The sequence below is a fragment of the Columba livia genome, chromosome 4 (genome assembly GCF_036013475.1).
Source record: "Columba livia isolate bColLiv1 breed racing homer chromosome 4, bColLiv1.pat.W.v2, whole genome shotgun sequence".
NCBI classification, from domain to species: domain Eukaryota; kingdom Metazoa; phylum Chordata; class Aves; order Columbiformes; family Columbidae; genus Columba; species Columba livia.
The window spans coordinates 34773933-34801825 of NC_088605.1; the positions used below are offsets into that span (position 1 = coordinate 34773933).

Sequence of the window (27893 nt, forward strand, 5' to 3'; positions counted from 1 at the left end):
GAGCAGTCTGAACATGTTCATCTCACCTTTTTTTTTTCCCTGGAAGGTTTTTAAACTAGTCTAAAAGTAGCTTCTCTTTTCTTTGATGCTTAATTAGTTCCAATTAAAATAGACTACATTTAAGTAGTCTACGCTGAAGCTTGAATGTTGCTCATCAAAATGCAGTAAATAATAAAAACCCTGCATTTACCCAGAAATATACGTGCCCTTTTTATCTCAAGACTTCCAATGGGATTTGGGTTACGAATCACAAACATTCCCCTCAGCATTAGAGCCCATGAGTCAGTAAGATAGTCATCATTAATCACTTCTCAAGCATTTCTAACAAGGTGGTTCCTGCTTGCTGCATGTTTTCATCCACATCAGTCATTTACATAGCATAAAAGGTGTGCCTAGCACTTTACAGACAACCAAGACAAATCTTTGCTTTGTAGTGTTTACAGCTACAATAACATCACACAAACCAAGAAAAGACTCTCTTAAAAAAAAAAAGAAACTATAACTATGGCAAAATAGCAAGTAATTTTTTCCATGATGTGAGAGAAGTTTGCATTTCTGTACTTCTATATTATTTTTATATTGTTCCCACTTTCACTATTCACCATCTTAAATAGAAACCTATTTATGCAATTCACTTAAAACTTGAACATCACTGTCACCACCAAAGCATTTTATGCCCTCTCCTTCCTCAAAGGAATGCAAATCATTCTTTTGCTGTTAGACTCTTTCAGGGGGTGGAAAAAAGGCACCCCAGTTCTGCACCAAACACTTACACCGCTTGCATCAACATGTCTTTTGAAAAGCAGTAGCAGAGGTGCCAGACTTGCTGTAATCTGAGTGGCTACTTAAAGAAAAAAAAAATAAAATCTGGAAATGAAATACATTTTCCACTCTTAATTTAAGAGATAAGATACCTATTCCATGACTGCCACTTAGTTAATGATATTTATGCAAAGAATAAGGAAGGTTTCATTTGTTCTTCCCAGCACAGTTTGTCAGTCATCTTCTTTTCCTCCTCTAATACTGAAAAAAACCTCTGAACTACATATGCACTTCATGGAAAAGTTATATATGCTCTCACGTATTTTTTCAGGGCTGCCAATTAGTCCACAGTCCCTTCACTGGTAAGGAATGTTTACATGCTTCTCTAATGCTTTTCTCCAAGTATTACAGCTGTTATTTTTTACTTCAGTGCCACAAACATACGTATCAGCCCACAAGAGAGACCTGAGTTATGACATAACAGCAGTGAAAACAATGCAATGAGGGACACAGTTTCAGAAGTACTCTGTTACAAGCTGTTTATTAGAACTCCACTTTGACAATAAATAAGGTATTTCCCAAGCAATCAAAATGTAATTGTTTAGAAAGTTAAACAACTGAAGTTTTCACAATGCATTTTTTATATACATGATTTACTGTATTTTAAACACTAGTTCATCCAGAGCTGTACAACAGTAGGACATCCATTCACACAGGAGACTACCAAGACATACCTTTCATCTAGAAGCTGTGTGTGTAAAAATAATCCCAAATCATATTAACTTCAGGCTGGATAGTCCAGATGTTCCAAATGAATCTCTCTGTTCATTAGGCTAGCTGTTGCTGAATTCGGATTTGCATGTATGGCTTACCCAGAAGAAATAATGCCTTTTAGATCGATGGTTTTAAAAAAAACAGTGAGCTGCTCAATTCCAACAGCACAATGTAACCATCTGTAGTTTACTGTGCTCCTGCACACCCTGTTCTGCCCTCAATGCAAGTGGCACCAAACAAACTTCTGTCAAGAATTATCGTTTTCAGTGTTGTAAATCTCAGTAAGTAGAAACTTCAACTTACTGTTAATTATGGAAACGTCTTTTGGTTTTGGTCAAATGAATTAGCACTTCTTCACTTAAATACTCAAGATATTTAATATGCTTTAACAATACTTTTAAGAGTTTGACATTCAAAGTTAACTTCAAAAGAATGTTCCTGTTAAATTAAGCACCAAGTTTTCCCCATATGTTTATTCCTAAAGAAAGACTAGTTTTTTTTACAACATTAGTTTTGCTAAGAGTTGTAACTTGAAAATAAAATTTAATTCTCATGGTTTGATCAAAGCCACGTTTCCAAAGCGAGCTTTATATATTTTGTGCAACATCCCATTTTCTTGAAGTGCAGAGGTACAGGTCTTGAAATTATGCAGCTGCAATTGAGTTATCATCTGCTTGACGACCCTGAGGCTTTAAGAAAACAGAGAATTAGAAACAAAACAAAACACACCCACACAAACAAACAAACCACACAGAACAAACACAGAAGGCTAATGCCATTGTGAAACTTGCTTTACAATACATTGTATTTTTCAATGCAGCTGTAGCACACAAGTGTGGCATTAAGCCTACAAACACAGAGAACACCATCCAACTGAAATTTCAGTTTGGCCAAGTGAGTACTTGGTAGAGGCCTCAGCTCCTTGACTGCCCTGTTAAACGCCAAGAGCATCCCCGTACACACTTGGACGGCTTAGCACAAGGTCTGGCTGATCAGGGTTCCCAGCATTACTGCCGCATAAAAAGCAGATAACTATGACTGCATGAAACAGGAATGAGACCGACAGTTTCTTGAAGGAATTTTGTGTAGAATCACTAGAGATGGGAGAAAGCAAGGAGGAAGGTTTAATGAAAAGGCATCTTTGTGATAAGGTTTTTTGAGGTCCTGACAACTCCAAAGCAAAAATACAGAATTCTGAAGCCTGAGAGGCTCCACAGGAGCATTGGGAACAACATGCTTTTGAGGAAAAAAGCTGTTTGTACTGACTTAGGAGGACATCTTGACAACCAATCTAGAAGAGCCACTGATTGACAGCATACATAAAAAGCTCTGCCTATCTCTTTTGGCTATAAGAAAATTGCAAGAATGCCAGGCCTGTTTCCTGGAAACTGGATTACAGACGTCTGAACAAGTCCATCTCAAGTCATATAAACAAACTCTTCAGACTGCTTGCTTGCTAAGAGTCTGACTAAAAAGTGAATGCAATATTGTGGAAACAGCTGCAGTGGAATGAGAAAGCATTGTTTTGGGCAAGTGGATTTAAATTATTCTCAAAAAGTCAAAAGAAACCTGTGATGTACTTTTCAGGAAATGACTTAATTGTCTTCAGTCACATCACTTAAAAAAAAATATAGACTGAGAGATTCACTGAGAGGATGTGTTTTTCAAATATATTCAGGGAGATGTGTGATGCTGCAGTGTTTCAGAACCCAGTCACATACGGGTTGCTCAAACACTTTTTCAGGAGTGCTACAACCTATGTTAATAAAGTATTTCATTACATTTATCTCATTCTATTGTACTCGAAATACAGACAACTTTAAAACTTATTTTACAGAGTAAAACATGAAATGACAGGGACAGGCTAAGCACATTTAGCTAGTTCATCTAATTGTAATGAAATACCTGTTGCACTTAAACACATTTTTAAAGAAGTTTGGTTAATGCCACCAATGCACAAACCAAGACTTTTCAAAGCAAATACCTCTGTTACCATTTTAATCTGCTTAGGAACACTCAGCTTTGAACAGAGCTGGAATGGTTGTCCCCAAAAACCAAGCAGCCCCACAGCGAGACTTTAAACACAAGACACTTCTCACAGCCTTACCTTCACAAAAATGTGTGTTGGTATGAATCGTCTGAGCAGCTGACTAGTGAAATTTGGGAATCGCAGCAAGTTCACATGAAGAGATGGTAACTGCTGATATCCAGCCATTAGAGGATAAAAGTTATACAACATTTCCTGCTGTGTGCCAGGAAGGATTCTTAATCGGATCTTAGAAAAGAAAACGCCAAACACAAGTAAGTTCTGTGACCAAGAGCAGTCTTCCATTTACTTTCTATTTATACACTCTTCATTTTCTGGAGTTGGAAAAAAATGTAACTATTTTCCTATTCTAGTTAAACTATTACATCTACACTGAAATACCACATTGCCCATAAACAACATGACAAACGGCTCCTAGTCAGGTTTCCATTTAACCTTTATTTAAATGGAGCCTGCATCCATGCATTGTTCCAGACAGAATTTATAATACTTTAAACATCTAAAAAACAATGAGTTTGTCCTCTCTGTACATCAGCATACATCTAATCAATGCATTATAAGTTGGCAAGATCAGTAAATGTGACAATTTTGTACCTGTTTAAGGCCAGAGAACATAAAGGCATCACTGGGTTCCACAGACACCTCCACATCCTGGACTAAGTTAGTCTTATTTTGCAGGTGATATCTGACAGGTAGGGATTCTCGGACTCGACCAAATGATGGCAGATCTTTGGGGAAGAAAAAGTAATACAGAAGACATTTTAAAGTTCCATATGTAAAAAATAAGTCTATCACAAACAGCAGGTAAAGTTTGAAGAAAAAGACAGAATAACTGGGCATCTAAAGCATTTCTGACAAGATTTCTCAGGAAAAAAAAAGTTAGAGATTAGAGAGCAGAACACAACTTTATTACAACTTTTCAATAACACTTCCTCAACATCTAGTAACAAAACCCCCAACTATTAACACATTGTCCAGGAATGCTAACTAGAAATCACTTTGGTTAATACTGGGTATTTTCAGCTTACCAAAACCTTATCAGATACTGCCAGGAAGCTCCTTCAAAATGTAACAGAAAAGAACGGTGGAAGAACCTCAGTACAAGTGAAACCAAACTGGGGAATGCACAGGAATTCTGTGTGTTCAGTGAGCTCTCCCCTCCCCCTCTGCTATTGCGCAGGCAAAGCGCTACAAGAGAAACAGTTCACCTGCCCGCGAGCAGCTCTCGTTCTCCAGGCTGTTTCTTCCCTGGGAGGCAGCCAGGGTGTGGGTGGATGGAACAATTCTTGCCATAGGCATCTAGACAAACCTACTGGGAAGGTGGCATCAGCAGAGGTAACTCTGGCCTCTCCGCTGCCACATAACACAGGTCGATCCACTGACAGCTTAAGTGAATGCACTTTTGTAACTATAACAACCTTCTAGATCTTCCCTTGACTTTTATAGGGGAAAGGGGGCAAGGCTTGGGGCAGTCTAAGCGACAGTACAGATTTTTCCACTAGCCCCATAATACCCAGCACCATTTTTCAGTCTTTTGCTGCAGTAAATGCAAGGTCTGCATGCTGTAAAACTGAAGAGGTTCTTAGAATTCTAACAGGGACATGTATGTTACCAAATTACTATTACCTGCATTAACATGGAGGGGAATGCTCTCTACAATCACATGCGGGAGAGTGATGACTGTACTAACGACAGGTACACTTTCCACAGGTGAACTTCTACAGGAAAAAAAAAAGACAAATGCAAACTGTGTTGAAAGTTATACAACAAAGTACCAAATGAGTACACCAAAAGAACATCATTTATATGTGACTAAATTAAAATCATTTTAGTCATGGACAGAAAAAACCCAAATCCTTATATTGTATTGTTAGAAGCGAGCAAAAAAGTGCCATGGCATGGAGATAAAAGTAAAAGGCAAGTAAGTGTGCTAAACAGCCCTAAAACTAAAAAAAGGAAACTAGAAGAAAGATATACCTAAACATTTGACTTGGAAAAAGGAGTGAATACATAAACCCACCCATCTAGGGTAGAAAAAACAGTCAGCTTTCCCATTTCAGAAATTTGTTTCCACTACTGCAAAACTATTCCTTTGATTTGGCTTCTCAAGTAAAATATTTCATGACTGGAGAAATCAGGGAATGGAAGGTGACAAAACAGCTTTGAAAGTGATCTAATGTCTTACCAAGAAGCCAAGAAGACAGCTTCACAGAATGTTAAAACTGTAACCACATAAGATGTATCTCTTAAGTTAAATAAATATTTATTCAAAAGTCTAACAAGCTAAGCAGTATAATTAGTAAGGTCCAAAGTCTAGACAGCACTTGCTACAGGAAGATTTTAAAAATAAATAAATCAATCAATCAAAACAAACCATACATACCACCCCACCATCATGCCTAAAGCCAAGTTTGTTTCCTCTCCCCATCTAGGCAAAGAGATGCTCACCTCTTCCAGGAAATGACATAACATCCAGTTGCCACTCCACTAGCATTCGTAACTGGTGGGCATCGAAGGCAAAAGCACTCACTGGCACTCTCACCTGTCTGTAAAACAACTATCAGCAAGATTTTGTTTAAAATCAAAGCATAAGCCATTACTGCAGAAGCCACCAAGCCTAAAAATCCAATATTACACAAACACAAATGTTCAGCTGTAAAGGCCTTGACGTGCTTTGCAAACTGCACCTATAAGAAATAAATTCAATAATGATTGTGAAGTATCTGAATATATAAAATCATGAGGTCTTTCATGTCTACACAGAACAAGCCATTACAAATTTAGAGTTCATAAGCAGAAAAAAAAAGCAAAATAACGCTGATTCAAATTCTACATTTCTCTTTCGCAACAAATTCCAAAACATCAGCATGTCTCTCATGTTTTAAAATGAACATGTACATTTCTCTTCTCCCAACCAAATGGATGAGAGGTGGGGAAGAGAGTGAACATAAGAAAAATCTACTGGCTTTGAATTTTCAACTTTTTAAAGTTCATTCAAGTAAAAAACCAAAAACACACAAAACAAAACACCACAAAACCCCACAACCTTTTCACTTGGAGAGCGTTTTGGTTTGGTTGGTTGGTTTTGTTTTTTTTTATTTATTTAATTTATTTTTATTTCCAAACAGTGTTAGAAAAATAGAAGTTTCAGTCATTCAAAATAATAATTAAGTCTTAGAAAGCGGGGGGGGGGGCGAGGCAAGGACATCAACCAAATTCTAGGCAGCTGAATATCTGCTATCTGAGGGGGTTCGTACCTCCTGACAGCTCTTTAGGAGCATCAGCTGGAAGCCATGAAGCACAATGTGCCAGAGCTGAAGATAAAAATCTTATAGTTTGAAGATTAAAGAACCTGGGAAACAATTGATTTTGCCAGGTAACCCTTGAATCTACAAAAGGCTCTTAGGGTGAGATTTTGACCACCAAGATTACACAGGTGGGCAGCTGCCCCATAATCAGGCAGCCATCCAGAGTGCCTCATTTGTATTCCAAGTTTTGACTGAATATATGTTTTCACATTTCTGGCTAAGTGAATGCAAAGACAACGTTTTGTTGGAAGATTTTCAATGAGCTCTACTGCTAAGCACTCAATTTAATTGACTTTAAAGCTAACACACAGATCTCGGTCTTTAAGAGCTCACTAAGCTAATTTTTTTTTTTTTTTTTTTACATTTAAGTAACAAGCTTTTAAACTGTGTTTATATATAAAAAAAGTTCCTTGTTTCTATTTTTATTTATTTATTTTTTTAAATAGCCTACTCTGTCTAGCTTCACATTTTTTGGTTTCATGGACATGGATCAGTTTAGCCTTTGGATGCTGCCCCTACTATGTGGCAAAGCATTTGCATTCCAGGAAATATATGCAGTCCATACACACTGGAAATATTGAGTATCTTTTCATATGGATACCTAAGAAGTTACATATCAGAAGTACTTTCATGTGCTTTCTCTTACATTTGTTATATTTAGATTTTTGGGCGCCATTTACCAATCACGTCTATTTACTTGATCTAGTGAAGCAGAACCACATTTTGAAGCATACTGCTGTCTAAGTTGAGTTCTGGCAACCAACTAGAGCATCAAGCAGTTTTCTATTTAGAGACTGATAAGCAAATGCTGTTTAAAATATCCCCCTTCCTTACTTCCAACTTATGTAAATGTATCCTCCTGACAGAGAGAATAATTTAAGAGAACTCACCATTCTCCACATAAGATTCCAGCTGATCTACTGGGGTCATGGAAGCTGACAGTTGTAGCTGACTGGTTACAATGGTGATGGGCCAAGGAGAGGCACTCAGGATGTCTGTCATCAGGAGAAATGGTATATCTGCAAATACTCTGTCCAAGTGCTCCAGCTGTCAAGACAGACAAGATCTGGCTATTTCTAACTAAACAGGGTGCAACTATTGAAAGTCGTGCGATTCCAAAATATCAACTTTTCAAACACATACCTTTGTGGAGACAAATTTGACAGCAACGTCAAAGGGAAATACTGTTTCTATGGTTACAGTTTCATCCTGTATAGGTAATGAAAGGGTGGGAAGAAGAAGGGGGAGAAAAGTGATATTCAGTTTAAGACCTGACTATTGATGTCAAAGGTTACTCATGTAAAGTTACTTTTAATCATCAATTTAACCAAGTCATCCCCAAGGCAAAATGTCTCTTAAGATATTTAAGAATAAATATAGGAAACTTTTCTTCTGATTATACTTATGAAACTGCTCATTCTAAATTAGGCTACCATACTGCTGATTTTGAATTTTTTCTGTCTACTAGAAAAGCTTCTAAGAGGCTTGGAATCACAGCCTTTAGACCGAAAATATTTCTTGCATTTCATGATGTAGTTCCAGCAGTTGGCACATCTTTACATCCTACCCGGTGACACTTGCAGAGGATTTCTTTCCCCTCGACGACAGTGTTGATTAAGTAAGAAACATAAACCAGAAACATTCTTGCACCGACTGTTCCACAACGAATATATATTGGTTTTTCCAGCTGCAAAATAAAGGAGACAGTATGAGCCAAGCTGTACCTACATTAGATTAATTAGGCCTATAGATGTCCAAAACTTGCTAATCAGCTTACTTAGTCCAAGAGGGTGATAGTAGAATAGGTATTATTGTGACCATAAAGAATCTCCTATAGTGCATGATCTTAATCACACAGTGAATGACTTTAATCAGAGTAGCCCAGCTCCAGTTGCTTCAATACTGATGCTTGTCTGCTACTTAACAGTATAAGAAAATAACCATTACTGTGTAATATACAATATGCCCAACTTCTAATTTACTAGTCACAATTTCATTTTGGTGCAACATCTGCATATTTCATCCTCTACCATGTCGAATCACACTTGCTGGCTATTATTAGCTACTGTCCATTAGGCAGTGCATTTAATTAACAGTTGAGATTAGCCTCCTTATTTTATTTTTTATCTCCTAGCTGTATCAACAATCCCAGAATACACTTTATTTCCAACTTTAGTCCAAAAGGGGATCTAGCTAAAGAAATGCTAAACTACAAGTAAACAATAGGTAAAATATGCCATAAGTATTTCATTTATCGGTTCAGGTATCTGAAAGTAAACATAGGTCCTTCTATGAGTCTTTTATTAGTTGATCGCTGTTTTCTTAAGGTTTTAAGCCTTCACCTTTTCCCCTGGTTGCAGGTCTCCTACAGGGATATCAGGAAGCAGTGCAGGAAAGGAGTCATCACAAGCATCTGCTCCATGAAGAGTCACCTGAGTTTTCTGAGTCAGGTTGGCATCTTGCCCTAGGATTAAAAACAATCTTAATATCCACACAGGCTTAAATCACTGAGTCATGAATGCAATAACTAAAAATAATAAGACATTAATCTCAAAAAGCAATGCATGAAGAATTAACATTGTTCATTTGGTTGACAGAAGCTTTCAAAAGTACCAACAGAGGGTAGATTTGACAACACTAAGTTTTCTAACTTCGATGGAATAAAAACCTTGCAGGATGTGATCCATTCATTTAGGCTAGAGAAAAAAAAAATCTCAAAAATCAGAAGTCATATCTAGATATTCCCTACCATATAGAAAACACAACATGATTATGTTTTTCTTGGTACTCTATATGAAATAAAAAGGAAGTTTCACTGCTCTGCGTTTCCTCTGTTTTCAAGAGCACAGCTTAATGATTTTACACCTTTTAAAAATTGTTCTTCCAAATCTGTGTTTAAAATACATTACAAGAAATGTATAGATGTTAAATGACACCATTCTTCAATTAGAGGTTGACTAGAAGAATGCAATCGTGTGGGATAATTTTCAAGCAAAACAAGCTACATCTTACCAGAGTTGCCACTGTGTAAAATATATTATCTTCCCTATAAATTGAATGTCAAATTTCAATTGTTCTTTTAATGTAATCAGCAAGCCCACACTGATCTTGCATATTGTGTTAAGAGTCAAGATCAAGGAGCAGGGGACCAGTAAGACCAGTGATTAAACACTGCTTTTGGACCCAAGCTCAAACTTCCAATTAAATAAGTTTCAAGAACACTCCACTAACTTTAATGAACCATACAAGTGTATAGGGGCATGTGGTTCTATTTCAGAGTACATAGCACATACTGCATCCTATATGTTAGTGGCTTAAAAATATCTTTACATTTTAGGATAATTGCTACAAATAAATGTACCAACTGTAACATTTGCCTTCACATATTAAAAACTGTCAGCAATAACTATATACCGCTAACGATGACTTAAACATACAGTGTTGGCGTTTTTTCCTTTTCATTCAAAGGAATACCTTCTCAGTTCTCCACTGCTCCCCAAATTTCAAGTGGCTTAAAAACTAAACCACATTGTCCATGAAGGAGGAGAAAAAGCAGGGGTGAGTGGGAGAGAAAACCCACACAGACTATAATAAGAAAACATTTATCTAGCACTGGATAACCTTTTCACCTCAGCAAGAAAAATATCTGTGTCTTGGGAAAAGAAAAATTTAGTTATGAGCAAATTAAATAAAAGGTTAGGAAGGAATACAAAAGCCTCCATTTTTTCTTTCAAACTTATATAGGCTTATCTTTTGAAAATACCCACATAAACACTACTGAAAAGCAGGGGTTAAAATAACCATAAAATAACCGTAACTGAAAGAGCCTGTTAACTCTTGCCACAAGTATCTCATCATTCGTAACCTTCATTTTTACTATAGTTCTCTGCATTGCACCAATTAGCAGACTGCTGGATTAAAATAAAATAACCCCAAATACCTGGCTTTAAGCCTGCTGTAAGCTTAACATCTTTGGCCACTGTCTCCTCATGTGACTGGACTGTCACGACCAAACAATACATTTCATTAGTCAGGGCAGGAGGTTCATGACGGAGCTGAACAGAAATATTTGGCACTCTAGAAATAATCCTTTAAGAGAAAAGACTCTGTTATTGTATGTTTCTTATGTAACAAGTTTTTAAGACCAGTTTAAAGGAGATTAAAACAGCCTATTGTTTAAGAGGGTTCTGACAACTAGGAGAGGTGAGATTCCTGAAAAGCAGCATGATGGAAAAACTCTAAAACCAGTTTGGAACCCCAGTAATAAGCATTAATGGTTCAGATGTTCTGACAGGAAAGAAAAAAGCACCCCCACCAACAGCCATCAGATTTAATTCTTTTGAATATATTTAAATTAGTGTTAGCCTATTCACTAATAATTATTTTCCAATATAGCTTCTTTGGGATTCTTTGTGTGCTGGCTTTTGTAAGAGAACAGTAACACCTCCTAGTTTGCACAAAAATATGGGAAAAGTCTATCTAGCGAAGTCAGGTGAAGGGGAGAACTAAAGCATAGTTGGTATGCTCCGAGATCCATGCAAGCTTTTTCTGTACTTCTAGCTATCCAGAGTCTCAAAAGTCCCAAAGAATTAAGATAGTACATGTCTTATTCCCAGTTAAGCAAAGACATATTAAAATTTCATATTAAAGAAGTGCCAACAAGTCTTTCTTCTTCTTTTAGGCAGAGTGATCAGGACTTCGCAGGAGACTCAGAATGTTATATCCTAGATATTTTCAAGTTTTTACTCACATAGTGCTTGCCTGAATAGTCAAACTGTCCCAGTGCACTTCATTATCTGGAAGCTTAGGTCTTCGCCTGAAGGAACGTGCTGCCTGCAATGCTTCTTGAGACGATGCAGCATCTCCACCTCCTCCACGCCAGTTCAGGATCACACAGCGGCCAGATTCGCTTCCCAGGATCAAATCCACAGATGTGATCTGACAGACGCAAATTTGATAACACATACTGATAACTTTGTCTTCAGACCACCTCCCGCAACAACAGAGTTCTCCAACATCCATATCTTTATGGTGCCTTTATATGACCAAAAAGCTTCCGGCAGCTTTGCAGGCAGAAGATACTCCACCACTCCAGGATTTCATTTAAGAAAAGAGTGGTGGGAAAAGTGTCTGTGCTCATGTGTGTGCAGTGTAGTATCCTGTAGTTTCCTGCCCTCCCATAGTGCTATACCATCCCTCGCCCATTAGAAAAAAAAAAAACAATCAACCAACAAAAAACCCCACAATGACTCCCACCCCCCACAAAAGCTACACAAACAAAAAAACCCCCCACAAAACCACCACAACAACCACACAACACTTGAAGCAATACTTAACTTTCTGTGATCATTTTTTGCTTTGGTATTGACAATAAAATTTTACTCTCATTTTTGGTACTTAGTTTCAAGAATGCAAATATTTGGAACTGCAGTGACATTAGTAAGTGGTGTCAGATTAGAGGCAGCTTTGTAGTTCTATGTTCTTTGTAAGCATCAATAAGAAAGGTGTAAAACAAATTAACAAACCTCAATCTTCTTTCCTACATCTTCTGTTTTTGCAACAAATTTGAAAGTGAACTTCCTTGTTTTGCCAGGGACTAAGCACATCGTTCCTTGTGATGACTGTTCTAGAATATCACCTTTTTGATAGGCTTCTTCTACGACACAGTACTGGTTGTAATCCTACAGTGGAGGAACAGGGAAAAAAAAGTTGATAAATCCAGACTTAAGACACCTTTAGAGAGTAATAGCAGTATAGCAAATGTTAAGGCTCTGTGTTACTGGATTAAACTATATGGGTTCTTGCTACTTTTCAAACTACAGAGGTTACTTAGCAAGTAATTACAACACAATTCTTTGACACAAGATACCCATTTTATTAATTAACGTAATAACATTAAGAGACATTAAAATGATAATTCTGAAACTTTACAGAGCTCCATAGAAAAACACAGATATAATAGACAAAGTAATCAAATGGTATTTGGGAGTTTTAACCCAGTATCAATATACTCACAAAAAGTGATAGATAATGCAAAAAGAAAAACATATTTCTAACTTAGAGTATTAATGTAATTTTTTGAAAATAGTGTTTTAAAACATAAATTAAAAGATAACAGATATTATTCCATTATTATAATAAGCTTCTATTACTACATCAGAGACAGATAGTTACCATGTTTACCTGATTATTGAAACTGATGCAGAGCTTAGAAAACCTGATAGGATGAGGACAATCTGCTCTCAAGTATACATCAAAGTGCACAGGAACATCAACATGAAAACTAGGAGCAAGAAATTTTGCTTTGCACTGCACTGGAATTGAAAAAAAATAAAAATCCAAAGAAGAAGTAGGTATTAAATATACCAAACTACAACATTAAATTCCAGAAGCACACTCTTGAAATCATTGTGGTAAAGATTGTTGTGTGCATACTTTTAAAACTTCAGTTTGTATGTAAGTGGGACAAATACGGCTGCTAATGCTGTCACAGAAAGCCACTTCTCAGCACGTGGCCAAAACCTCTGCAGCGGAGAGGTGAGGCAGATGCCCAGCAGAAGAATTAAGCCTGTACACGTGGATACACTTCTTCTGTAGTTAACACCCACTCATGCCCCCTTTCTATGAGGAGTATTGCTTTGCTCACATTACACCCTTTTTTCCACAGAACCCTACTTCAAAGCACACCAGAGTGGCAGAAGTCTTTCAAAAAGCAAGGGTTTACTACTTCTACTGGGTTTAAAGGCATAGGTAGCCTCAGCTGGAAATTCAGACATTTCTCACCCCCCGACACAACGCTCAAAGGATTCTTCTTTAGTAATAAATGTTGAGGATAAGAGATCACTGGCTTCTCTCATGACTTATTGCCTTTCTTAGATAGTAAGAATGCAATGCTGAAATGAAAGTTTCAGTGTTGTTGGCTTTGATATACACTTTTATTTTTTCCCTAATTAGTTATTTTCAAGATACAACTATATTGAAATTTATAATCTGGTGTCAATTTTTTACTTACCAAATGGTATAAAGTCTTGCACTTCTATTGTAAAAACATTACTGCCTGCCAAGGAAACACGGTCAGCCCACAATTTTTGTGATGCCTTCACAGCAGCAGCATCACAATCAGGTTCAGGATCAGGGCTTTCATTCTGTATCCAGATAGAAGATTACAAGTAACAATAAAAGAAGATTACCAAACACTGACCACTCTTCAGATTATTTAAAAGGGCACTACAAGTTTTGCCACTTACCATTAAAACTTTTATCAGATTTTTTTCTATTCGTGATTTCTGATCTTCTTTTAGAGTAGACGCTATCAAACAGAACAAACCCAAAGATTAGAAGACAGAAGTAAGTCTTAAAAACAACAAAACCAAACACCAAAAACCCCACACTTTAAAATAAATCTTTCCTTTAGATTTCACCTTTCAAAAACACATTCTGGGGAAAAGAAATTCTAATATCCATCTACCAGTAATGAAGGATTCATTCTGTTTTCAGAATTTACCCCATTTTAAGTGCTTCCTCCTACTTCCACTTGAGCCAAGTGAAATATTTTTGGTTAGACAACCATTTCATAATTTATTGGAGGAAAACCCCAAGAGAACAATGTCTGTATCTTATTATTTATGTTTAAAAACAAAAGAAACAGTGGAAAAGAAAACTCGGACATGCAAAGGTGCAAGCTCAGATAATATTACAAACAACATATAGACAAGGTGACAGGAAGAAAAAAGGACTAATAAATCTAAGGACTCTTCTCTCAATGATGAAGAAAGGCGGGTTTGTCTCATTGTCTATTCTTCAATACAAAGCAGAGTAGCCTGGCTGGCTAACAGGAGATGCAAACCCGTTTTTACCACACCTACCCTACCAGTGGTATTAGTTAGCAATTTAGGGCACAAAAGCACTATTTCTGCAATGTCAAGTAACAGACATTACATGAAGCAGAGTGCTTGCATTCTTACTGTGCAGCCACCACATTCTTGCCCTAAAACATACCACATGCATATTTAATCAGTAGAGTTCTAATTAAAAAAAAAAAAATATATATATATGAAATCAGAGAAGCATTTTGGGAGTTTGAGTCCACAAGAATGGTGCTGGCTTTGTTACTTACTAGGAAAAGTGGTTTTCCCCTTTAGCTATACTGCAGTTCTTCCCCCATCCCACAGCTCAGTTTCTGAGATATTATTTGAACAGTCTCAAACGAAGCTCTGTGCCTCAGGTATCCTGACACAACCTATTTGAATGCCATGAATTTTGTAATAGAAGAGCAAGAAAATTCAACTTCCACCATATGAGAGAAGGTAATAACAATTCAGCACAGGCATACAGTTATTTTCTAGTCAAATAATTTGAAGTACTGTAAGCACTGTGTCTGACAATGACTTGTCAGGCTTCCAAACACATGTACTTTAATTTTTCTGTACAGGTTGAGTATATTTCTTAAAAGAATACCTCTACCCAGTAGCTCTAAGGAGTATGTCATATAATCTTTTAGCTGGGCCATCAGATATGAACATTTGAGAGCTGTTGTCAATATGGAAGTGAGAAGAGTCCACCATCCTTCACTGCGATATTCACACATAACATAATCCAAGAGCCTGCAACACAGTAAATTGAGAAAAAACAGGTTATACACACCAGTATTTTTAGAAGCTTGCATTTATTTGGTACCATTAATAGAAAACATCTTCACTAAAACAAATGCTAGATTCAAATCAAGTCTACTGTTTACATATGGCAATGATATATTGGAAACAGCACGAAATCATTGCAAAGAAACATTTATTTCATGAATTTTCTATTTCAGGTTAGAACAATTTTCACAAGGCAACAGGAAATCTCACCTGCCTTCACATAAAGAACTAGTAAAACATCAACTGGACAGAAGGGTCTTAGCCCAGCACTGCACTACAAATAAGCCTTACTGCTGAGTATGTGGTAAGTTTTGAGAAAAACCAAAACCCCACGACAAAGTCCCCTTCCAAACTGAAGAATTTTAATGTTCTTTAAGCTGCAACATTTATTTTCCCTCCTACCTCCTATCCCCTGCTCCCTTCAAGAGCTTCAAAGACCTACAAACACTAAATATATTAATCTCTATCAAGCAAAACTGCACACCTTAATATGGTTTTAATACTAAACAATGTTTGCTATTATTAGCAAAGCGATTTTTTTAAACTGTGTTTAACTATTCAAGATAGGAGTTTCTGCCTACTTCAGAAAAATCTGCTGAAACCTAAGTAAGAAATGTTTGTTTGTACAAAAATTTGGCTTAATACAAATTGATCTGCTTATCCTAACCTATCTTCTGCTCCACACAGGTTCCAGTGAGCTGGAAACAGCAGTAAACACATCTGTCCTACCTCAAACATACTCACTTTACAACATGTGACCTTTGAAACCTAATTAATGAAAATGTTGTGGGACTCCTACTGAACATGAGCTTGATTCTGTTTCCCCTTAAAAATATAAAGTTAAAACCTAAGTGTAAGACACATCCTTCAGAAAATATGGTAGCTGTACCTCAGCACTAAGCTTTCCTACCTCTGTAGTCATTAATAGTAGAAAACTGCACCAATAAAATAATTCCTTTTGCTAATTCCCTGGCATATAAACAAAATGAAATTCAGCTACATTTCTGTATTTTTTAAATCTTGTAACTATGAAGTCTGTAATTAAATGTAACTATATTCTCATTGCAGTAGCAGTCAAGTTTCAGAAACAGCTTCTGGGGGAGAGAGAAAGACAGCACACAATCACTGAGCTGAAAATAAATAAGTAATTGAAATTTTACATAAATAAATTTGTCCTATAAGGCAAATTACCACAACATCTCACAGCAGGAAGTTTTTCTACTCTAATAACTGACTCATCACAGCCATTTTGCTTTCTTTGATAAAAGTGGAGTTCATAGACTCCAAGGCTCATGCTTCAATCAAATCCAGGTACTATGTGCACTTTAGATGAGCTTTCAACATTACTCCATAGCAGTAAGACATGGGGTCTTAGTGAGAAGAATAGTACGTGAAAGAAGCAATCATGGATGGTACTCACTTCAAAGCTTTGGCATAATCTTTAGCATAGTAATATTCTTCTCCCATTTGAACCACTTAAAAAAAAGAAAAATAAAAAGAAATGTATCAGATCAATACCAAAAGTCTCTGCAAAATTTATTTTTAAAAATGCATCTGATTGTCTATACTCACTCAAATGACTTTTCATTCTTGGACATTTGTATTTCTTGAACTGTGCGACAGCATTACTCAACAAAGTGATTATTAGCTCCTAACAGATAAAACCATTACTGTTATCATTATATATGCAAACATTAGGATAATGTTAGAAAACAGATTAATTTTTTTTTTGTGTGTGTGTGTAGAATAAAACTTACAGAGTGAAGGACATTTCTCTCTTTCAACTGTAGGCATAAAATCCCCACCTTCTCTTTTTCAGGATCAGAAAGATCAAAGCCTGCATAAGACAGTGAAAAATCCATGAAATTAGAATTTTGTCCAGACCCAAAGGTCTATTTATGTGGTAAGATATGTGTAACACAAGCTTCAACTCAAGCACACTCAAACATTCTTTCGCCTAGGAGACAGATATATTGCTTTAAGAACCCATCCACCCTCTGTGTTCTAGAAGGGAAATTCTAGAACAAATATCTTGCCTCTCATTTAAAATAAGTTATCTGAAGCTGTCCAAAAATAGCAAACTACAATAAGACGACCTAGTCTTCAGGCTGCACCTGTTAACATTTAAAGCACATATGTTAAGAAATTTGCATCCCTTTTCTTATCTGATCTGATGTAAGGATTCAAGCTTATGTTTCTCTAGAAGCAGAGAACACCAACATTTGAGAAACTGTATAGGGTTTTAAAAGAATATAAACTCTTGATGGAACCAAAAAGTCTGAATATATTAGCAGGTAAAGTTTCTCTTCATCTTAAACTGTTCAACCTTAGCAGTAGATTCTAACTAATTCTAAAACAGTAACACTTGAAAATAAAACAGGTTACACAGCATCGTATTTACGGCAAATGAAATAAAGTCTTTAAAAGATGGCAGTCATAAAGCAGCAAAGCCCAAAGGATGTACAGAGAAGAAAGAACAGGAGACCAAATGGAGAATGAGAAAGGGAAGTAAAGCTACAGTCAATGAAGATCTCAGAACCATATGTGTACTCATACATAGCTCAAAGCTGCACATTCGAAGTCTGAATTTCTGAGAAAACACCCTCCTTAATAGGAAAAACCACAAATTTCTTTCTTAGAATAAAATCTAGTCATTGCATCCTCTCAATCTATTTGAAAATCCAAAAATATTTTTCAGAAATGTTTCAGGATTCCTGCAGCACACAGGTTACAGGCAGCTTCAGCAGCAATTGAAACTAAGCAGCAGCAGAGCTTCAGTATGGCCCATGCAACTTTGCTGAATACCTGATCCTGCATAAACCTGAGGTCCCTTTTTCTGTCTGTTATAGAGATCAAACACACTTCCTGCACTTCCCTTTGGCACCTGACTTAAGTTGTACCACCAACTAACAAAAGAGTGAGGTCCCAGCCTTGCATCTGGCTCTGTGGAAAAGGGATTACCTGCTGATAACCAGTCAGCTGGTAGGATCAACAATTAAAGAAGTTTGTCTGAATGTCAGAGACACAAGACACAGAAACGTACTTAATATTCCCTGCCGCCATGGTCTTTGTCCATAGAAGTCAAGCACTCCAGTTTGCGTTTCCAGTGGGTCAGGATTGGGATATATCACAGAGGACTGTAAATTCAACAAATGCAGTCATAAAAAAAAGGGTTTGTGTTTCATTTTAAAGCATTAAAGGTGATCTGATGCTCTGATAAACATGCACGTAAAAGAAGAAATTTGCTTTAAAACATACAACCTTTCCAGCCACCTGTATAAAAATAGTACTTCAGTACTACCAGCCATTTAAATGCTTCTCATTAATTCAGTCTGACATCCTACCTCATTCACCTTCCTTTGTCTCAACTACTGTTAAAGAATAACTGGATAATCCTTTAAAAAACTGGTTCCTAACAAGAACAACAAATAAATAGCACCAATAGGAACACACACATTTTAAAATAATAAGGACATGTCAGCTGGAGAGCAGCTATATACTGTTATCATGTATGTCTAATCAACTGCAGAGATCCATTTTCCATGGAACCCTTTCTGCCAGGCAAGTGTCAAAAAACCCCAAATCAGCAACAACCCACCCCCCAGCACTGCAATACCAATGCTGTTGTTTCTCTGCTTCCTGTAAGTCACTAGATACGGTGTACATATAGAGAAATACACTTGGAAAATAAAACAACAAGTTTTCAAGCATCCAAAGATGTAGAAAGTATATTATTTTTACAAGTATTTTTAAAACATGTCAGAATTATTTGTAATAAAAAAAAAAAAAACCACCAATGCATTTGTTCTGAAGCAACCTTTCCAATACATAACAAATCCTTGTAATGTTGTAAGCATCACAAAAACACATATCTTTCCCTTGGATTTCATTTACACATATTCCACTATCATCTGAGATTAAAACATTAGCCAATTTACTATCTGGTTACTTGCGAGGCATCCCTTCCCAACTTACATCATGGTTACAAAGCATACTTGCTAGTTGTTTCCGTTCCTGCGCATAGTAGGCTGCCTGCTGGTAATAGAAACCTGGATTCTGAGTCTGAATTGCTGTCAATCCAAGCTTAATAGCTTCATCAAACAAGTCACCAAAAGCCTGAAACCTATTACAAAAAAAAAAAGACAAAAACAAACAAAAGCCATCAAGATCACATACAGAATGATAATTTGAACTGAAAGGTACATTTCAATCAAAAATTCTGGTTAGTCTTAAGACACGTACTTCTCTCGACATTTGCATCTAAGTTCTATGGCTGTATTTGTGTCATACCCTGCTCATGCCCAGAGAAAAGTGGTCAATAATCTGTGCAAAATGGCATGGCAGCATATAGCTTTTATGATCTAGTGTCTCTCTTTCTTAGACAAAGAGCTCAGAACTTGTGTCTTGCCTAGACAAGTAAAACAGTGAACTGCATAAGGTTGTATAAGAATTGGAACAGAAACATTACTAGGCAAAAACATACTGTTTAGACATCCAGGCAGCATGCTCAAAAGCCAGTTCTGCACTTCCTATTTTTTTCTTGCACAAGTCAATATGTTTCCTGAACTGAGCAATTGCATCCAGTGGAGTATTATGCTGAAAACAGAGGCGACAGATCTAGAAAAAATGAAAATAAGAGAAAAAATAACTCCGGTAGGCTGCTACGGATTAGGTTAAAAAAAAAAAAAAAAAAAGCCACCTGCAAAAAACCCAAACAAACAATTTTTACATATTTCTGAAGAGCTCAAATAGCATAGAAAAGAGGGAGAAAAACAGACGTAAACCATAATGTACTACACCTGAAACCACATGGTCCTCTATTCTATCTAATGTTATTTTTCTTCCCTTTCTCCCTCAAATCATCAATGGAAGATTTCGAAGCTCACAGCCAAACTCAAGATGGAACTGCAGAGCCATTGGGGAGATCATTATATTTGAAGCCTGCAGTCTGCAAATGGAATTTGATGGAGTCCACCTCCATGACTGTTGTGAATGGTGCGATGGTTTTGTTTTACCTAAAAGCCCTCAAAAGACCACAAAAGTATGCCTGATTCTTAAAGAGTTACTTTCTTCTTCCTAACAAGCAGGAACTGAACTATACTGGCTTAAGCTTTGCAAGAAGACAAAAAGTATTCAAGGAACAAGCAATCCTTGTATTCATTCTCGCTGCACAGAGTGAGAGTTAGAGCAAGTCTAGTATTTCAGCTGACTGCATTTCAAATGAATGCGAGTCCTTCAAGATACTCCCAAACTTCAGCTAAGGATCTTTCTTTTGTGTGGAACTCAGAAGTCTTTGCAAGTCTGACTGCAACTGGTATTCTGCTGATAGCCATTTCTCATCCATAAAACTTTACGCATCAACATTTAAAGATGCATCAACATTTTTGTGGAGGTTTTTTTGTTTTCTTTTTAAGTAAAGGTTGCCTAAGATTAGAAGTACACTTGTTACCTTGTAGTTTATAAATCCTGCCATGGTCTTGATTTCCAGCATGTTTGTTTCATGAGCCCTCAATTCATGCACAAGATTATAGGCAGTTCTGTAATTTCTAAGCAGAAATATTTAAATTAGAGTTAAATCATCTAAGATAATAGAATTTAAGGACAGGATTGCTGACAGCAAAAAACAGCCTTCCAATCAGAGTGTTCTTCACAGTGAAGAACTCACTCCTTACATACATGTTTAAATAATTTTGCATTCAAGAAAATATTCATCATAGTCTATGTCTTAGCAGTAATTTGGGATAGAAAAGGTGGGAGACGATTATATGAATCTTACTTGAGAGCATTCTGCGTATCCTGTTTCAGCTCACTGAAGAATGCTATTTTGAACTGGTGTCTAACAAATAAAAGCTGCAAGACACAACCAGTGTACATCATTCACAAACACCTGAACATACCTGTTACATACAAAACAGACACAGGTGGTAATTTCACAGGTTTACATAATATACCAGGAGACTTGAAAAACGGATTATGCAACTGTTTCCTAATAGTTCTCTCTGCCACCATGACACAGCTGTGATCTTTCAACAGACTTAATCTATTCTAAGCCTTTCACTCTGGAACAGAGGAGAGGCTTTGTAACACCCCAAAAATCTCTACACCAGTGTTGATTGTTGGTCTGGGGTTCAACACTTACATCCCAGTTTCCAAGGGAAGGAAGCTAGCAACTGTAACAGGACGTTGTGTGTCTGAGCAGATATTTAACAACTTAAAAAGCAAAAGCTAAAAGCCAAATCAAGGGCAAGTTTAAGTTCTGAGCTTCTAAGGGAAGCACTTCCCACAACTTGTTAAAAAACTATATTCAAACAGGTTAACCCATATAGAAAATTTCAGAGAACTTCATTTGTGGGCTATGGCTCTTCCTACGTCCTCTTTCTCTAGGGAAGACAAATGTAAAAACAAAACCAAAATCAGAATTGCAGAAATTAAAACCAGTTTTACTTTTTTTACTGAGAGAAGGCATTTCAAACTGGAAGGGGAGGGAATAAAAAATGTTTAAACAAACAACCCTTATTTTCATGTTTTAGCATGCACTATAACTTGCACAGTATTTAAGAAACAGTGTAATATTACCTGATGAGTGGTTTTGTTCAAGAACTCCTTATGAGATTTAACTCTTCGTATTTCTGTATAATAGTAAGTTTGTGCATGCTCATAGAAAGCATTTTCCAACCTGCAACAAAGTTGCTCATAAGTTTCACTAAGTTTTTCCCACATACAAAGAATCTAAGAACTTCAGAAAAAGTTACTTTTAATCATGCTTATTTTAAGGCTGGCAAAAGAAACTTGAGGTTTTACTAAACTCTTCAAGTTACCACACAGGGTAAGAGTTTGCGGACAAAAGATCTTCACACAAAGCGTTAAACAGGGAGAGCACAAAGTAGAACAAGTACATTCAAGAGCTTGGTGAATTGATTACTCACACAGCAATCTCTAGTATTTAACATGAAAAAGTCTGAGGATAAGCTGTTAGGCTTTTGCAAAGCAACAGAAAGTGAGGAGATGCCTCATACAAAACAAGCAAATTTTGCAGAGGCTCCTGGGATAAGTCTGAGCAGGTCAGGATCTTATTTGCTGGACAGTGGGGGAAGGACTGGGAAGGAAAAAATAGCAGTAAATAAAATTATGAGGGCCCAGACAAGGTTTCATCATTCTGTCCAAACATCAACAGCTACCTGGGTTGCAGAGGTAACAGTCGAACTTGTATTTTCAAGATAAATAGCCCAAGGCAAGTCATAGAGGGAGAAGAGAACGACAGTGGCCCAGAACACTGAATACAGTGTGAGCCTGAGGAGGACCTGAGAAGCATATGATCAAATCATGAGGAGTAACATCAACTAGAACAAGACCAGAATCCAGGAGAGGAATACATTCTATAGCACTGAAACACACAGGGAATAAAGGATGAATTCTGTTACTCTGCCAAGGAAGGATCACTTGCAGACTTTGACTATGGCAGATGACAATCTGTGTTCTGCTCACCACACAGAGGATGGTGATGAAAACAAGACAGACCAATAGACAGCAGTTGTTAACTATGAGCTCAGACACAAAAGGTAGACAAGATAAATTAAGTCTACCTATCATACTTAATTTAGCAGTGTATTGTGCATGTATGAGAAAAGACAAGCCAGTCCAAAAGGTTAAAAAAAAAAATTCTCTTTTACTGCTATGAAATCTTAATTAAAAATATCAAACTAAAAATATTAATACCAGGAATTTTGACATGTTTATATGCTCAAACATTTTTAATGTGCATGAAGAGCTAATAATCCCTAAAGATATAGCCTCACCTTCATAAACTTGGAGACAGCTGCAAATCTTGTATCAAAAGGCAACTATATGCAGTTTGCAAAAGCTTACACTAGTTAACATGCAGCGAATATTCCCTCTTTGCCACTGAGTAGAACATGAAAACCTAGAAGTAACAGTTACTTTATTTTGTTCAATTTTAGTAATTGTTTATGAGCAGCACAGATACAATAACAGCACTGATTTATGTTGAGAACTTTATTGTTTATACATAAATACGAGGGTGAGAGAAGGAAGAATTAGACTCTCAGGCCACGACGACTCCTCTCCCTGAGCATATCTGGAAAAATTAAAACTAATTTTAATAAACCATGATTTGCCTTAGTTTGAGCCCTCCTTTTTAGGTCTACACAAGACTGTCTTCCTTTCCCTGTTCTGTTTTTGAAAGGCCTTCATAATTTATTTGAAGCTATGTTCCCTGTAAATATTAAAACAGGAAGCATAAGAAATGTAAAAAAAATGAGAAAGACACAATATTTGCAACCAGATAAATGCCACTTAGAATAAACAGAGAGATACCTATACAGACAAGAAGTAACGGGGAGGCAAAAATAAAGACCTGCTAACACAGAGTTACACTTAATGAAAGATATGTAGGAAAAATTATTTCAAACCAGCAAGGCCCAAACCAGTGTAGAGGCAGAAAAGCCCACTTTGCCTCTACCTGACTTGAGGAAGGGAATGTCTTGGGATATCTAATGATGTTTCTTCAAAAGCACCATCTCCAATAGTCACTACTCAGCCTCACACAAAAATGGGAGCTGTGTGGAATTCATCAGGTTGCAGAACAATCTGAAGGATTCCAGCAAACAGACAATACACCCACTGCTGGTCTACAAGCAGCGTGTCACACAGCAGTCATCCCCACCTACCAACTCTCTTGACATCTCCATTAGCACACAGAGCAAAACAATGTTTCACAGTCACTTACCTTATAATATAACCAACAAGATGATCAGTGTGTGGAAGTACAAAGAGAGACTTTCCAGAAAGGTCACAGGCATTACATAAAGCTGCTGCCCTCTCCGATGCAATAACATCTTCCCCTAGTAAAGTCAAGGAAAGCACAAGTAAGCAGTATGAGGTGCTGCAATGTCAAACTAGTTCTAAAAGCTTGACAAGTAGAAGGTATGGAAACATCTAATACAGATAAAACTATGATCACATCCATTCTTCTTTCAAAGCACTATGCAGTTCACCCAGTAGAAAACATTGCAGAAACTTTCTAGGAATGGCTTAGCTAGCAACAACCTATAAGTATGACTTAAGTCGTTCCTCTGTCACACAGAATTAAATATCCTTTGTCTTGAAAAATGCACTAGCAACCAGACAAGTATGTATAGCAGGTAGAGGGGGAAAAGAAAAAAAAAAGTTTGCCAGACACTAGAAAGTATGCAGCTACAGCTGAAGCAGCAGCTCTACAGAAACATACATTAAAACATATCACATTTCACAGATCCAATTGACTCCAGAATTTTATCGATTAAAACAGAGTTCAACGGCTTCTGTAGGTACTAAATACCCTTTTCTTTAAGTTTTCATTGCTTTTAAAGCTTTTTTAATCTCAAGTAAGGTGTAAAATGTCACTTGCCTGTAAGGAGGTGTGTCACACCGGCAAATCATTTTTGCTACTGTGTATCAAAACACAGACCTGGACATAAGAAATAGTCAAGGATGAAAGTATCAAATGTTAAGGTCAACTGCCCTGAGCACTCTTCCTCTCTGTACACCTTCCTGCAGCCACAATGCATTTAATGTATGGAGATGACATTATACTAAGAACTGCAGATAATGTGACAAATGATAGCCAGCTCAGTCCATCAGGCCTTCTGAAAAGTGAGATCACTGCAAACATGCAGAGTTTTCTAGTACCTGGAGGTAACGGTGTTTTTTTCTGAATCAAGACCACAGCGACTTTCGTATTTCTTCCCTGCAAACTTTGCCTAAAATAAAAACAACACAGCATAGTGTCAAGGTTTCACTTCTAATTTCTGAATAATCAGAAAAAAAAGAGATTTCTGTCTAGATGAAAGCATTGAAATAATGCTATATAAGAAATAAAACCAAACAGAACAACACGCTGTATCATTGTCCTGGTTTCAGCTGGGATAGAGTTAATTTTCTGGCTAGTAGCTGTATGGTGCTGTGTCTTGGATTTAGGATGAGAATAATGTTGATAACACACTGATGTTTTAGTTGTTACTAAGCAGTCAAGGACTTTTCAGCTCCTCACGCTGGCCTGCCAACAAGCACGTGGGGAGTGCACAGAAGGTTGGGACAAGATACAACCTGGACAGCTGATCCCAGCTGGCCAAAGGGATATTTCATGCCGTATGACATCATGCTCAATATATAAAGCTGAGGGAAGGAGGCAGGGGAAGACACTCAGAGTTACAGCATTTTGTCTTCCCAAGTAGCTGTTAAACACAATTGAGTCTTGCTTTCCTGGGGATGGCTTGACACCTGCCTGCCCATGGAAAGTAGTGAATGAATTCTTTGGTTTTCTTATGTGAGGAGCTTTTGCTTTACTTATTAAACTGTCTTTATCTCAACTCATAAGTTTTCTCACTTTTACTCTTCCGAGTCTTTCCTCCATCCCAGCCTGGGGAGAGTGAGTGAGCAGCTACGTGGTGCTTAGTTGATGGCTGGGGTTAAACCACGACAGCCATTCAGAGAATGCTGAGCTGTTCAGATGGAACAGAATAATTGTGCTCAGCTTAGTAAGCAAAATTTCTGGGGCTATTTTTACTTAAATGTCTTTTACAAGGAAACCTCTTAAAAAGAAGTTTATTTGCTGTCAGTTGTACATTAAAAAGCAAAGTTCAAGTTCCTCTTGTGTTCAGGAAAAGAATAATAGTTATATATCTTAGAATGCAAAAAGGATTCTGCAACTCACACCTACCATTAGCTTGTAGCACATTATGAACCAAGTGAAAAAACCCTACCTGACAATTTCAACTCGAGTAGCACATTCCGACTGTTTTTCTTTCCACTGTGGCTCATCCCAGTCTAGTTCATAGAACACCACCACAAGCGCTGGAACCAAATTCAGGTGTTTGTTCATCCAACCAGTCTTCAGTATTCCTTTTGGAATATACCATTCATAGGATGTTCTCTGAAAATATTGAGGTTATTAAAGCAAGCTACCAAATCCATTTACTGGCTTCTTAGTATAGCAGAAAGGGAATCTCCTCTACTTTCTTGCCACTTGCAGATGTTTGTCATCTTTACCATTATTCCCCTCAAGCCTTTGATTCCTATCAAGACATACACCTAATTGCCTAGCATCGGAGCCTGATGCCTGAGATAGCAGTAACAAAGAACAGCAGATACCAGGTACTCTGGAGAAAAAGGTCAAGTTCAGAAGCATGTTTTGCACACTTTCATGAAAAATCAGGTTTATTTTAAAAGGGGGCTCTCAAACAGAGCCAGGAAAAAACAGCATTCTTGTTCCTTGCCAGCATCACAGAACCATGTCATTGCCCATTGACATTACTTCTTAACTGTGATTGGAAAGCAGCAATTAGAGCAAAGATATTATTTCTACTGCATTTCACTTGCCTAAAAGCTTTACTTTTTTTTTTTTTTCAAAATACACCAATTTCAAATATATAGTTTCTGCAGAGTTAAACTTTGGGTTTCATCAAAGCTCAGATTTTACAAGCACACCTTAATGCCGAATAAACGAACAGCAAGTACTTAAAACAATATATATTTGCTTTCTCTGCTTCTCGCTAATGAACTAAGGTGCCGTCGCTTCCTGTGCGTCTATACCACTCCGCCACAGCGCCAGTGGCTCTCCCTTAGCCCTGACAGCCTTTCGCACACTTCAAGTTCCCGGGCTTCCCCTCTAACAGCGGGGGGAGGCAGCAGAGCCCCAGCCGAGAGCTAAGCAGCGCGACTGCCGCTCAGCTGCCTGCGACCCGGGTAAATCAGCGCAAGCCCTCGCTACAGCCCTTCCCCTCGAGGAGACACCCCCTCCCGCATCCCGCCCCTCGGGCCTGCCGCCGGCTCCTGCCACACGGGCAGAGGCCGGAACCCCGCGAGGGGCCGGGCCCGCCAAGGCGGGGCGCAGCCGGGGCACAGGCCGCTGGGTACCTTGGTCCTGCACTTGGGGTACTCGTGGTCGCCGGGCAGCACTTTGAAGGAGATGGGGACACGGTCGGCCCTGCGGTTGGCGCAGAAGGCGTCCCACACGGCCCTGTGCACGGCGTTGTACACCACGTCCAGGCCGGTGAGGGTGACAAACGCCATAGGCCGGCAGCACAGCTCCACTGGGAAGTCCCACTGCGTCGGGGTCATCCTGCGCCCGGGCTGGCAGCCTGCGAGGCGGCGGGAGGGCGACTCTCAGCGCGGCGCCTCGGCGGCCCAGGCCAGCCGCTCCTCCCCGGCCCAGCCCGGCGGCAGGAGCTCTCCGCTGCGTTGCCGGGCTCTGACCCGGTGTCAGGCACGTCCCCCCAGTCGCCGCTCGCAGCCACGGGCAGCACAACCGGGAGCTGCCGCGGGTCACGGGAGGCGCCGGCGGGCGGAGCGAAGGATGAGCCACCG

At 38.0% G+C, this 27893-nt stretch overlaps 1 protein-coding gene across 2 annotated transcripts; it reads right to left on the reverse strand.

The window, feature by feature from the left end:
• Nucleotides 1-1284: 1284 nt before the first annotated feature.
• TRAPPC11 (trafficking protein particle complex subunit 11) lies at nucleotides 1285-27855 on the reverse strand. Of its 2 annotated transcripts, XM_005500174.3 has the most exons (29): nucleotides 27444-27854; nucleotides 26291-26460; nucleotides 25218-25288; nucleotides 24277-24391; nucleotides 22107-22206; nucleotides 21307-21380; nucleotides 20980-21076; nucleotides 20014-20147; nucleotides 19506-19653; nucleotides 18574-18667; nucleotides 17288-17367; nucleotides 17103-17181; nucleotides 16951-17005; nucleotides 15349-15494; nucleotides 14139-14200; nucleotides 13904-14036; nucleotides 13075-13205; nucleotides 12417-12572; nucleotides 11642-11829; nucleotides 10832-10980; nucleotides 9234-9355; nucleotides 8459-8578; nucleotides 8035-8100; nucleotides 7782-7938; nucleotides 6032-6140; nucleotides 5210-5301; nucleotides 4178-4311; nucleotides 3644-3811; nucleotides 1285-2225 (listed from the first exon to the last, which is right to left on the reverse strand). In XM_005500174.3, the coding sequence occupies exons 1-29, from the start codon at nucleotides 27645-27647 to the stop codon at nucleotides 2181-2183; spliced, it is 3399 nt and encodes a 1132-aa protein (XP_005500231.2). In that variant the 5' UTR covers nucleotides 27648-27854; the 3' UTR covers nucleotides 1285-2180. The 2 variants fall into 2 exon arrangements, 1 of the variants encoding a protein (XP_005500231.2); XR_010472237.1 differs by lacking the exons at nucleotides 1285-2225; nucleotides 3644-3811; nucleotides 4178-4311 and having other exon boundaries at nucleotides 6032-6129; nucleotides 27444-27855.
• Nucleotides 27856-27893: the final 38 nt, after the last annotated feature.